This window comes from Paramacrobiotus metropolitanus, unplaced genomic scaffold, assembly GCF_019649055.1.
Source record: "Paramacrobiotus metropolitanus isolate TYO unplaced genomic scaffold, Prichtersi_v1.0 Parri_scaffold0000065, whole genome shotgun sequence".
Lineage (NCBI taxonomy): Eukaryota > Metazoa > Tardigrada > Eutardigrada > Parachela > Macrobiotidae > Paramacrobiotus > Paramacrobiotus metropolitanus.
In genome coordinates, this window is record NW_026570285.1 from 670,022 (window position 1) to 683,221 (window position 13,200).

The 13,200-nt window shown below is 47.1% G+C and overlaps 3 protein-coding genes across 4 annotated transcripts; 1 reads left to right on the forward strand and 2 right to left on the reverse strand.

The window, feature by feature from the left end:
* Nucleotides 1-515: 515 nt before the first annotated feature.
* On the forward strand, nucleotides 516-3,096 carry LOC129593967 (NADPH oxidase 5-like). Its single transcript, XM_055490504.1, has 4 exons — nucleotides 516-1,508; nucleotides 1,973-2,352; nucleotides 2,418-2,550; nucleotides 2,736-3,096. The coding sequence occupies exons 1-4, from the start codon at nucleotides 1,040-1,042 to the stop codon at nucleotides 3,092-3,094; spliced, it is 1,341 nt and encodes a 446-aa protein (XP_055346479.1). The 5' UTR covers nucleotides 516-1,039; the 3' UTR covers nucleotides 3,095-3,096.
* A 573-nt stretch (nucleotides 3,097-3,669) lies between these two features.
* On the reverse strand, nucleotides 3,670-5,289 carry LOC129593968 (uncharacterized). Its single transcript, XM_055490505.1, has 3 exons — nucleotides 5,138-5,289; nucleotides 4,500-4,799; nucleotides 3,670-4,026 (listed from the first exon to the last, which is right to left on the reverse strand). Exons 1-3 carry the CDS (start codon nucleotides 5,253-5,255, stop codon nucleotides 3,782-3,784), a joined length of 663 nt encoding a protein of 220 aa, XP_055346480.1. The 5' UTR covers nucleotides 5,256-5,289; the 3' UTR covers nucleotides 3,670-3,781.
* A 467-nt stretch (nucleotides 5,290-5,756) lies between these two features.
* Nucleotides 5,757-12,935, reverse strand: LOC129593965 (uncharacterized). 2 transcript variants are annotated; one of them, XM_055490503.1, is made up of 10 exons: nucleotides 10,894-12,935; nucleotides 10,449-10,566; nucleotides 10,133-10,364; nucleotides 9,493-9,625; nucleotides 9,166-9,408; nucleotides 8,702-8,941; nucleotides 7,895-8,106; nucleotides 7,235-7,453; nucleotides 6,798-6,984; nucleotides 5,757-6,171 (listed from the first exon to the last, which is right to left on the reverse strand). In XM_055490503.1, exons 1-10 carry the CDS (start codon nucleotides 12,652-12,654, stop codon nucleotides 6,022-6,024), a joined length of 3,495 nt encoding a protein of 1,164 aa, XP_055346478.1. In that variant the 5' UTR covers nucleotides 12,655-12,935; the 3' UTR covers nucleotides 5,757-6,021. The 2 variants fall into 2 exon arrangements, with proteins under 2 accessions (XP_055346478.1, XP_055346477.1); XM_055490502.1 differs by having other exon boundaries at nucleotides 7,826-8,106; nucleotides 10,894-12,934.
* Nucleotides 12,936-13,200: the final 265 nt, after the last annotated feature.

The window sequence follows — 13,200 nt, forward strand, 5'->3', positions numbered from 1 at the left end:
TAAAAACATAATTACAGATTATGAAATAAATCAGCACACAATTCTTTCGTATTCAGAGTATAAGAAACCAGGCGATGACCTCGATGCGTCTGGACATATACAGTATACGGCATCTCATCTGTTTAACGAACAATAATAACGGAACTGCGTACACCTGGCTGGAGAGATTAATAAAACAATCCAACACAACAGAAGCGGGTCACTTCCGGGATGTAACTGTCACAACAGCGCACGGGACAGTGGAATTTTCGCAGCACCTCATTGTTACACCGGCGTCGCATAGATACGAACATATATATGGGACAACATCAGCAGGAAGTCGTTACCAGAACCGGAATAAGCACTTTCGTCGGCGTCTGTTTACTTTTCAACGGCCAAGTGCAGCCGCATCAGCATGTACGTACTGCCGCGGGGTACGTAGCAGCCAATTAGGTGTAAGAAAAAAAAACATTTTCCTACCGCGAAACGACTACTCAGAGGCAAATTTGCTTATACACACTGAACCGGCAACGTGCACTTCGCAAATGTTCTTAAGGCCGCAGTCAAAATCTCACGTCAAGTATGCACTTGCTCACGTTCTGAATATTGTTTCCCGTAAACAAACACACCGCACCGTCGTTCAGCAGAAAATTAATTTCGCCGACGTTGGCATGAACTGGGAATTCCTGCCAATCTTCACTTTAACCGAAAACCTGCACCCATTGAATTTATCTGTTGCAGACAAAAGCCCCGCTTTACACCCTTGATTTATCTCATTCTGGCAAACCAGAAAGACCATGATTATACCGGCCGAAGAATGATCACGCGTTGTGCGGCCATTGTGCCGGCTGACCGTGAAATCAATCGGGTGGAAAAATTCTCACGTCAGTCGGCCGCATGAATATTCCGGCCTATTATGCTGGGACGCGCTGAGGAATGCCGGTTCTTTTTTTTATATTTATACATACGAAGAATATTCAGCCAATTTGCCGGCGCCGCACATATATGACGGATTAATTCGAGAGCGTTAAATCTCATTTATCATTTAACGGATGTATTAATGAAAATGGCGACTTCCGGTCAACCGCCCATGGACGCCGGCAAGCGTCCCTCCCGGCTGGACACCCTCCGCCTCGCGGCGCCCCAACCCAAATCCCTCCTGCAGACGGCGCTGCTGCGCATCCGCTTCTACCGCCTGCAGATCCTCTGGACGCTCCTCTTCTTCCTCTTCCAGGCCTTCCTGGTCGGGATGGGCGTCCTGGAGTACTACGAGGAGTATGAGCGCGTCAGGGCGCGCCGGCCCTTCAGCGTCTTCAACCTGGTGGCCTATGCCTTCGGTAGCGTCATCCGCGTCAACGCCGCCGTCTTCCTCTTGTTCCCGGCGTACCGCGGGATCCTCAGCTACCTCCGCCGGAGCGTGCTGTCCCGCGTCGTCCCTTTTGATTCGTGGATCCTGTTTCATATGATCGTGGCGTACACCACCGGGGTGTGTGTGGTAATCCATGTCGGGTGCTTCGTGGCGCATTTCTGTAAGTGACCTTTGGCGGTGAATCTAGGCATCTAGCTGATTATGCTTAGCGTAGCTTCCGGTGCACTTTCGCTGTTTGCACGTCACAGCCGTTGAGCTAGCACCCGGAGCCGGTATTATATATTTTTGTTTTATTGTCGCTCCCCCCAAAGCCCAGATGATTAAAGCCTAAAGCATTATTTTATTTGATTTATTTATTTTATTCCATAATTACATTTATTTTTTGTTTTACTTTAAATCATTAAAATTTTTATTTATTCGTGTAATTTCTCTGACCGGCTTTTGTTAATGCTTAGTTAATTGATTGTCACCGCCCTTATTTAACGCGCGATGCCGGTAATTATGCGATGACCTTTAACACTGACCCTAGCTGATTATGCTTACTGGTTAGCGTAACTGCCGATGCCATTTCGCTGTTTGTACGTCACAAATGTTGAGCAGACAACCGAAGCCGGTGTGTTACAGATCGCTCCGCCCAGCGGCCGGACGCCATCAAGGGCAACCGCACGGTGTGGACGTACCTCTTCAAAGCCGGCTCCGTGGGCTCCGAGTACCTGGGCGCCACGAACATCTCCGGGTGGGTGATGGTGGGGGCGCTGCTGGTCATGTTCGTGTGCTCGCTGCCGCCGGTGCGGCACTCCCGCTTCTACGACCTCTTCTACTGGACGCACAAACTGCAGTTCGTCTTCTGGGCGGCGCTCATCGTCCACGAGCCCATCTTCTGGCGGGTCTTCGTGGCGTTCTGTGTGTTACTACTAGCTGAAAAAGCTCGAGTGTACTTCAACGCGTTCCGGTGGGCTTGCCAGCCGGTCCACATCCGCCACGTTACGCTACTTCCGGCGCAGGTATATTCGGTCGTCTTTTTAAAGAATACCGTTGCACCGGAAACAGTGTGGATTATTTTTGATAGGTGGCGCGCATCACCCTTAATCGTCCATCATGTTTTTCTTATAATCCCGGCGACTACGTGTTCCTTAGAATTCCCTCGCTGGGACTCTTGTCCTGGCATCCGTTTACTCTAACCAGCAGTCCTGACAATAAAGGTGCCGGGAAACTAATTTAATTGAATTACAAAAATAAATGAAACAATATTAAATAATTAATTTTATTTCAATAAATAAAATAAAATAAAATAAAATAAAATAAATTAAATTAAATTAAATTAAATTAAATTAAATTAAATTAAATTAAATTAAATTAAATTATTAAAGATGCGTTTATTATATAGAAACGATCTCCTTCCACGTCAAGGCTGCCGGCAACTGGACGCGCCGGCTCCCGAAACGCCTGCAAGCCTCCTCCCTGAACGCCGACGACGCCCTGTCCACCGCATCGCTCCACGCCTCCTCCAGCAAAGTAGCCATCCTCGAACTGGACCAGATGGACCCCCCGACGCCGGTCCTGGGCGCCCGGGACCCCAAAGGTCACCCTCCGACCCTCCGCCACTCCGTCCTCGTCAACGGCCCGTACGCCAGCTCCTCCACCAACCTCCGGTGGACGCGCCACGCCCTCCTCGTCGCCGGGGGCATCGGCGTGACCCCCTTGCGTCCATCCTGCGGGGCCTGCTCTCCCAGTACAAAATCCTGACCTCCCGGGAACGGTGTCCCGGGTGCGGGAACACCGCGCCGGTGTTGCACACCGCCTCCCGTCCGTTCCAGTACGCCGGCCGCCCGCTGCCCCTGGAGCAGGTGGACTTTATCTGGGTGTGCCGGGAGATGGAGGCCCTCCAGTGGTTCGGTGACCTTTGGCGGGAGTGGGCGTATGTGCAGCGGGAGCATGCCGACGCCTGTCCCGGCCGGTTCTTGGTGGCACAGGTGTTCGTCACGCAGAACGGGAAGCTGCCGCCCGACAGCGGAGTGGCGGTGCAGAAGGGGCGTCCGGAGTGGGACCTCCTGTTCGGCCAGATTCTGGCGCGGAAGGCCGGCGTTACGTTGAAGGAACGCCGGGCCGGGATGCGGGTGTTCACGTGCGGACCGCGGCCGTTGGAGGACGCGGTGCGGGAGAAGTGTATTCTCTACCAGCTTCCACTGACCTGGGAGGTGTTCGCTTAGCCTCATTTATTTCGAGGTTAACTAATTGTTATAATTGTATATATAATTATCACTAATACTGGCTGCTGATTTTAATTATAATTTATGTTCTTTCGCCACGTTAATGACTGTAGAAAAATTCCTTTATTTGTTTCGGATCGTTACTACACAGAATTATTTAGCAAACATAATAAAAAATGTATCAGACGTCAGAAAAAGTTCGATACTAAACGTTTTGGACGAGTTAGAAAGCCGGTTCGCGAAGGAAGTCGAGGAAGCAGTTGCCGAGCATGGTGTTCATCTTGATACACGTTTCTATCGACGAGTCGTTGCCGTTGACGTAGTCGGTAAAGTCGGACATGCCTTTAGCCACGGTGATCCAGATCTGCAGGTACTTGCCGGGATTGGGATGGTTGGCGTTGGCCTGGCCCAGCCGCACCAGCGGGTTGAAGGCCGCCGCGTTGGCCTGCAGGGTGTGGTGGTAGTACGCTGCAACACAGCCATATATAAAGCTCAAAAGGTCACATTTAAAAATATTATAGGAAACTCGATACAAAAGTGTTTACACAAAAGTATATACATTTTATGAATAAATCCTGTATATTTTATATAAATTTAATATGTACACATTTATAAGCAATAATTTGCAGAATTATATAAAACTAAATATTCACATACATATATGGGACTGCTTAATGTATATATATATTCTGTGATGCATACTTACATAAAAGTAAACCTGCGGTATACGTGCGTATAATTATTATATCCGCGTATATGTACGTACGAGTATATATGTGCCCGTATATATAAAGGTCACTGCACATTTATATTCATTCGTATCTGTACTGAAAGCAGACGCATATAATTTGAGGTCAACGCACGAAAGTATAGACATATTATATGTACTACAACGAGACATTACATATACATATGGCGTATCCATAATACACGGGACTTACGTTCGCCCTCGAGCATGATGCCGCCGTTGGTGTTGCTCTCCGGGATGGTATCGTTCTCCGACGCGACCACGTCGCCAATGGCGGCGAAGTCGGCCTTACTCTGCGCGAAGCACTCCGGTCCGGTCATGGAGAAGTTCTTGTTGTTGGCGTGCAGGATCAGGCGCTGATTGGCAAAATCCTTCTTGATGATCTTTGTCAGGTACGGGCCCGGTGTCGGCGTGGAATTCCCCTGTAGGATATTGATCTGGTGTGTGGCGCTGTCGTAGTAGGCCTGGCCGCGGGTCAGCACGCGCAAATAGGCTGCAATATTCAGGGCACACCATGATACAGATGACAACTCTGCGCGTAGCCTATTTAGAAATATTTAGAAATATTTAGAAATATTTAGAAATATTTAGAAATATTTAGAAATATTTAGAAATATTTAGAAATATTTAGAAATATTTAGAAATATTTAGAAATATTTAGAAATATTTAGAAATATTTAGAAATATTTAGAAATATTTAGAAATATTTAGAAATATTTAGAAATATTTAGAAATATTTAGAAATATTTAGAAATATTTAGAAATATTTAGAAATATTTAGAAATAGTTAGAAATATTTAGAAATATTTAGAAATAGTTAGAAATATTCACCTTCGTTGTTGGGGTCAATATTCCCGTAGAAACTGGGACAGCCGGCCCCGGAGTACGTCTGCGCCGTGATCAGCCGCAGTGCCGCGAAGAAAATCAATCCCCAAAACGCGTGCGCCATGCTTTTAGGCAGTTATTATTATTATGATATTATTTAAAAGTTCGACTGTGCGGCCGGTAGACTGTCGACGGCGCTCTTTTGTACCGGCGACCACCGACAAAATTATACGGCGCACAGCGGGGGTCTCTGTTCGCTCGCGTTCGTTGAGAGGCTGGTTTCGCATTAGTCTAATTAATGTCATGCCTACATAATATAGTTACACACAAATTGATTTCCTACGTAATGGTACAGCGAGAAATACAGGCTTACCATGCAGTTTTCTGTATCGTTGTTTTCTTCGTTAAATAATATGTATGTAGGCTATTAATTCTTAACGGTGCATTCGTACACTCTAGTGACATTTCCCGAAACATGGCGGACAAATAAGAATTGCCACCGTCGTGTCAAAAAAAATATTATTAGATATTTATTACAAATAGATTTATTATTAAAATATTAACAGATACATATTACAGATATTTTGCTACAATTTTGCGACAATATTTTTTGCTTAGTAAAAATTTTATTGTAATTTTTTATATATGAAAAGAACCAGTCAACCATGGCCGCGCAAAATAAAGGAAGAAATTAATCATGAGCAAAATCATTCCAACAAATTCTACCAAATAATAAGCAGCACCGCAATCGTTTTTCCACCGCACATACACACACCATCGGTCACATTTTGCACCAAGAGATACATACAACGGAGACCGCTGAACCGAGAAAAAAATTAATAAAGAAAAAAAAACGAAAAAAATGCCGATTAACGCGGCTGTTCATAAATTTATCCGGCCGGCTGCTGCGCGGACACGGCGCCCGCCGCGGGCAGCAGGTGCCGGCGCAGCACCTCGCCGGCCTCCTCCGTCCCGCTCAGCGCCACGCAGACGCGCCGCTCCTTGGCGTACTTCTCCAGCTGCAGCCACACGCCCGAATCCTGTCCGAAAAACGCAAAACAATTATTTAAAACAATCTTCTCGGACAATTTTGTATTCAAAGACATTTAAAAATATTTGCAACTGCTGAAACATTTTAACTCAATTTTTTCTGAAGATTTCCACATTTATTTGCTTATTCAGAATATTCAGAGATATTTAGAAATCTTTTAGAACTATTTAAAAATATTCAAAATTATTTAGAAATATTCAGAAATAGTTAGAAACACTTCTACGAAACCTTAGCAAATTATTTAGAAATATATATGTTTTCTCTGTTTATTTCTATGTTGAATATTTATGTGCAGCAAAATATGATTATCACTTTTTTACATTATTTATCCAACGGAATTTATGTATCTTTTAAATTACATATAAATACTTTGAATAATTGTACTGACTTTTATATCGCATATTTATGTAGACGAAATACTAAATATTTATAGAATATTTTATTCGAATAAATATTAACAACATATTCAATTTACCAGTACATTATTTACAGAAACGATTTTGGATAATACATTCCATACGATATTTCCTTCGAATAAATTCACAAAAACTCTAAATAGCTAAAATATATTTTTTTAATTTTTGTGGAATATTTTTCCTGTGGAATATAGCATACCCGGATGGTGTTGGCCTTGGCGACGACGATGAGGGTGTGGAGCGCGCCGCACATGGCCACGAACAAGCGCCGGCGCTCCTTGTCCTCGGCGGCGGCCAAACACGCCTCCCCGGCGGCGCTGAAGAGCACCAGCGGGCTGCGGTAGCCCTGGAAGGCGCACACCGGCAGCACCTTCACCCCGGGATCACTGCAATATTTTCACACATTTTCGCATCATTTTTCTCAATATTTTTCACTACTTCGACACAGTTTCCCAATTTTTCTTTAATATTTTTTTATTTCTGCCTTGTCCTGTTTCCTATTTTTCGGTTTTTATGGGTACAATATGTTTCAATTTTTCGGTTCCTTTTTTTTTCTGTATAATATATCTTTTATGTATTTTTTATGTACTCTGGTTTTTTTCTTTTTTAAATGCAGGCTTCTCCGTAATTGCCCACCTGGGTGCGGTGCGCTTGAGATGTTCCCCGAGCGCCACCAACTGTCGCGAGGAGCGTGTTAAAACACTAACACTGCTGGCGGAAATATTTCGCAGCAATATCTGCTTGACCAGTTGCGCCACGAAGGCCGCTTCGTCGACGCGGGCATCATTGGGCAGCAGCAGCATTTTCAGCGGGGCAAACGGCCACGGCGCCTCCCCGGCTTTCCGCTCCATCGGCCTGTCGGAACAAATCAACCCATTACATTAATTAATCCACCAAAAAATAAAACAATTTTTTCCAGCAATAAATAATATTTAAAGAAACCTAATAATAATAAAATAATAGTAAAGATTAAAATAAATTTTATTCGCAATAAATGATAAAAACATAGTATTAAATATTATTAAAAAAATATTAACAATAAATACTGATAAAAAACATAATCATAATACATTTTTATTAGCAAAAAAAAGAAAATATAACGATAATAAACAATATCCGTAATAGGAGAAAATTAAAGAATAAATATTAATAATAAATTTAGCGATACGTAAAATAAATAAAAATAAATGGTAATTGGGTAGTGAATAATAATTTTTCAATAAATACCGGTCGACGGTGCAGCCGGCATAGAACTCCTGCCCAATAAACCCGCCAATCTGCGGATCGTTGACATACTGGCAATTTAACGCCGGAATGGCTTCCGTCACGCTGGGCGGTTGGCGCCAGAGCCGCGCCAAAAAGGACTCGTCCAGGCCGCCGCGGCGCAGCTCCCGGCCGTCCTCGCAGTGCAGCGGGATCTCGAAGGGGCAGCCCAGCAGCACGGCGTGCCGCACCCCCGGGAAGGCCGTCAGCGCCATCACCAGGTCCAGCTCGCTCATGCGCCCCGCCTGCACATTCAATTTTGACCGGATTATTATTACTACTATTATTTTATTTTTACAAACTAAACTAAGCAATTAATTGCCAATTAATTAAAATAAATTACCAATTAAATTAACTTGATTCTTATTACCCTCAGAATTCAATTAACTAATTAACGGGCAATTAATTCAATTAAAATGCCCATTACACTGACCTGACCTTTTTGATATCATTATTTTATTATTAAATTAACCAGTACACTCTCAATTAATTACAACAAATTGCCAATTAAATTTACCCGATTATTATTATTATTATTATTTTTCTTCTTACAAACTAAACTAAGCAATTAACTGCCATTTAATTAACGCAAAAATTACCAATTAAATTAACTTGATTCTTATTACCATCAGAATGCAATTAACTAATTACCTGGCAATTAATTCAATTAAAATGCCCATGAAACTGACCTGACCTTTTTGATATCATTATTTTATTATTAAATTAACCAGTACACTGTCAATTAATTAAAATAAATTGCCAATTAAATTATCCTGATTATTATTATTACGAATAATAAATGTATCACTGCGTTGAATAACGCGCTAATTTATGGCCCACCTCGGAGACGATGATGCAGGCCAGGGAGCCGGGATCCAGCGCATCCTGCAGCGCCGCACTGACCGCCTGCTCTACAGAGGTGACCAGCACGCGGCACTGCGCCAGCCGCTCGCGGGCGGCGGCGCCGTGCTGCCGCTGGTTCAGCAAAAACGCGGCCACGTCGTCTAATTTGTTGTGCTTCTTCTCCCAGAAACGCTGATTCTCCCAGAACGCCACCGGCGCCGACGCCGCACCGTCTTTCTGCAAATAAGACAATTTATATTACATTTTTATTACATTTATTTACAGTACATTTTTATTTAATTTATTAGCAAATTTATTATTTATTTTAATATCAATTATTTTATTAATTATATTATTTAATTCAATATTGGTTAGTTTTTTTTAATTGAATATTGGTTTAAAATTAATTTTTTAAATTTATTTTAAATTTGTGAAGGGATTGGCTGTTTGTGTAAAATTACCATGATGGTCTTCCAGAGACTGGCGATCCGCCGGACCGCCCGCAGCGCCGCCTCCTCGGTGGGCAGGACGACCAGAGCTTTGCGGCCGGGACAGGCCCGGCCGAGGAAGAACAGCGCGGTGACGAGGACGAGGTGCTTCCCGGTCCACGGCTGGCCTTGCACCACCAAGAGCCGGGGCTCCTTCCCCTTCACCGCCTGCACGATCCAGCAGACGGCGCGCCGCTGCTCCGGGTTCAGACGGGCCTGTACAACACCGCATATTTATTATTATTATTATTATTATCGCTCTACAGTAGCCCAACCGGCAAAAACACTGCGTTGTCTTACGTGGACGACGCCGACACGGTCCAGCTGGGCGGGGTCGACGGCCGGGGGCCGGAAGGCCTCGCGGTCTAAGGTCACGATGGGGGTGCGGAAGGGGCAGGCGACGCGGTCGCTCTTGCACAACCGGAACAATCCCCTAACCGAGCACAGTTTTTTACAATTTATTTTCAAAAAAACAATTTTTTATTCGAATTTAGTTTGCAAATTTCTGAACCAAATTTTTAAATCCATTTACGAATTATTTCTCTACCAAATTTTTTTTAAATCAATAACGTGAATAATCTTTTCAAAATTTACTTGCTTTATCCTGTTTACCGCACAGTTATAATAATCCTTTTCGAATTTATTTTTGTTTTTGGATTTATTTTGCTGAACGTACTTCTTAACGTTAAGTTAATTTAATCTGCTACTGTAAAATAATGCCTTTTCAAATTTACTTGATTTTTTAAATATTTTTAAGATTTCCTAATTTTTTTATGGAATTTTTAAATTTTTGTATTAATTTTACTTAGCCTGCATTTAGATTTATTTTGTAAATTTAGTAAATTTAAATCTGACTTTGTAAATTTCGTAAAATAAATTTATAAAAACAGAATGAGCAATTCTATTTTTTAAAAATTGTGGAATTGTAAAAATTGCTTACTTGGTCTGGAACTGCGCCAGCTTCAAACTGGTGAGTTTCCGGTGCACCCGCACGGTCTGCTGCAGCGGCAACGGCTCGCTCTGGCCGGACAACAGTATATGCATCTCGCCGCCGCTGACCAGCACGACACAGCCCAGGCACAGTTTAGCGAAGGGCCCACTGCCGGCCTGGAAGATGCCGCCCAGCACCACCAGGTCGTAGGGTTTGAAGGGCCGTAATGACTGGGCGGAGCCTGTCACAACCGGCAAATTCAGCGTGAATAATTGGAAATAATAATAATAATAATAATAATAATAACAATAATAATAATAATTACCGGTTAGGCGGATGCGCGGCAAACGCGCCACCCCGTTCTGCTTATCCGGCGAGTGCCGATTGTCCTCCACCAGCAGCAACTCCACGTCGTCCTCCGTTTTCGCCGCTCGCACGTTCGGCTAAACAGCGTTCTTACTTATTTCTTAACAATTTATACCCCATCCAATTAAACGTTAAATGGAAAATATATTATGAATTATTAAATGGAAAATACTCCGTTTTTCTTTACAATCCATGTAAAATTAATTAATTTAAAGTATCACCGGTACTTCCTAAATTATTTCTTTACCAATTGTATTACCGGTATTTTCTTACTTATTTTCTTGCCAATTATAAAGGTCAAGTAACTAAAATACTAAATTTTTTTAATTTACTGGAAATCTGGAATTAATAATCTTATTTACCTAGTTGAGTGAACACTTGCATAATCAAATAAGAAAACTTACCGGTTGATTGTTAATCCGGGTGAACAGCTCGCGCACCTCCCCGATCAGCACCCGCGCGACATGCAGCAGCGCCGCGTCATAATACGCCGTGACCTTATCGTTACTGTACCGCGGCGCCTGTCCCGGCCACTCGCTCATCTCCCACTTGCCGGCGCCGCCGCGGCTGATGTGCCGCGCCAACAGATGATCCAGCACACGGTTATGGAACTCCAGATCGCTCAACGAGAACCCCTCCAGCGGCTTCGGCGGGGACGCCGGCGGCTTCGACGGAGACGCCGGCGGGGGCGGCGGCACGGGCGCCGGCTCCGTGAAGAAGATGGAGCCCTGGACGCCGGTCAGCCGCGGGTCGGCGGGATGCGGGGAGGGCGAGGCGGGCGCGGGGATCTCCACCGCCCAGGGCACCGGCTGCAGGATGGCCGCGGCGGGTTCCGGGGCGGCCTTCTCCGGCGCGGCCGCGGCGAACATCTCCCGGCTCCAGGGCAGCGGGGCGGAGGGTCCCGGGTCCGGGTGGCGGGGCTCCGCCGGGAGGGGGATCAAGCGCAAGGCCTCGACCGTTCCCGTCGGCGCGGCGGGTTTCGGCGGGGTTCCCACTTCCGGAGTCATTTTCTCGTCGCCGGACGGGCCTTCACTGGTCTCGCTGGACTGCGGCGAGGGCGCCAGCGGCGGCCGCTCCGTTTCCGCCGCCACGGGACTTCCGGTCGCGACCGCGGGACTTCCGGTCGCCGTGGTCGTCGCGTCTTCGGCGGAGAAGATCGGATGCGGTCGCGGCCGTTCAAAAAAGCGCCCCAGCGGCGGATTTGCGACCACCCGGGGAGGCGGTCCCCGAGCGGCCAGTGCCAGCCAACTGGGACGCGTTGCCGCGGCTCCGGCTGGTGGAAAATTGAAACGCCCCGATTTATCCGGGGAACGGGGCGTATCCAGGGAAGAAAACTTCGGGGTCGGCGAGATTCGCTGATTTTTACTGGCGAGCGATGCATCGATTTCCACTGGTGGCAGATCCGTTGCGAGCGGAGTATCTGGCCGCGGCGAGGGCGGTTGGCTGGGCGACAGATCAGCCGGGGATTGCACGTCAATGCGGAGTTGATACGGCGACGACAGGGAGTCAACTGGCGATGGTGCGGGCGACTGGCTGGGCGACAAATCAGCCGGCGAGTGGATTTCCATCGGGGTGGCCTCCGTGGTTTCAATGTTAGTGGCAACCGCACCAGCGGCGGCAGTTATGTCCGCTAGTGGAGAAATAACAGCACTGGAGTTTGGCAGGTTGTATGGTGAGACCGAGGGCGGTTGGCTCGGCGACAAGTCAGCCGGTGATTCAATTTCCATTGGCGTAGGCTCACTGATGTCAGCGCTAGCAGCAACCGCACCTGGGGTGGCATTTATATCCGACAATTGAGAAATAACACTGCTGGTGCTGGAGAGATTATCTGGCGAAACACAGGGCGGCTGGCTGGGCGACAAGTCAGCAGGTGATTCAATTTCCATTTCCACGCTGTCAGTGCTCATGGCAACCGCCCCGGGCGCCGCATTTAAATCCGTCGGCTGAGAAATAACAGCGCTGGTACTAGGCAGGCTATCTGACGAAATACAGGGCGGTTGGCTAGGCGACAAGTCAGCCGACGAAGAGATTTCCATTTCTGCGCTGTCAGCGCTCGCGGCAACCGCCCCGGGCGCTGTATTTTCTTCCGTTGGTGGAGGCAGCTTTTCTGACGACAACGCGGGCGGTTGGCCGTGCGACACATTATCCACCGACTGAATTTCCATTCCCCCCGTCTCTGCGCTGACGGCAACCGCCCCAGCCGCTGCAGTCTGTCGCCACGCAGCAAACAACCCCGCCGCGCCTGCTCGCGAATCGCGCCATGCAGCGACGCGGCAATCAGCTGCCGCATACGCTCCGGTGTAGTGAACACATACGGCGTGTGTTCCGCCGAGCGGGGACGCACCGGCTCCCGGGCGGGGGGCGGGGCGATCGGCGGTGCCTCCACCACTTCCTCCTCTTCCAACTCCATCTCCTCGTCCTCCTCGGGGGAAACGGGGATATTTTCCGAGGGGGAGGGGGTGGCGGGGACGACGACCGCCTCGGGGGTGGGGGAACGCTCGGGGCTGCTGCTGTCCAAGGGGGCATGGCAGGGGGTGGCGGGGGCCAGGGGGCGCTGCTGCAGAATGCGCAGGAGCAGCTGCTCGGTCTCCGCGGGGAATACTTCGATGCGCGGCTGGCAGACTAACACGGAGGTGGGCCGGATGAAGTCGGCGGGCAGGCGGATGGGGAGACGGCGGTCCACGCCCCCCGGGGGGTGCGGGGGGCTGGAA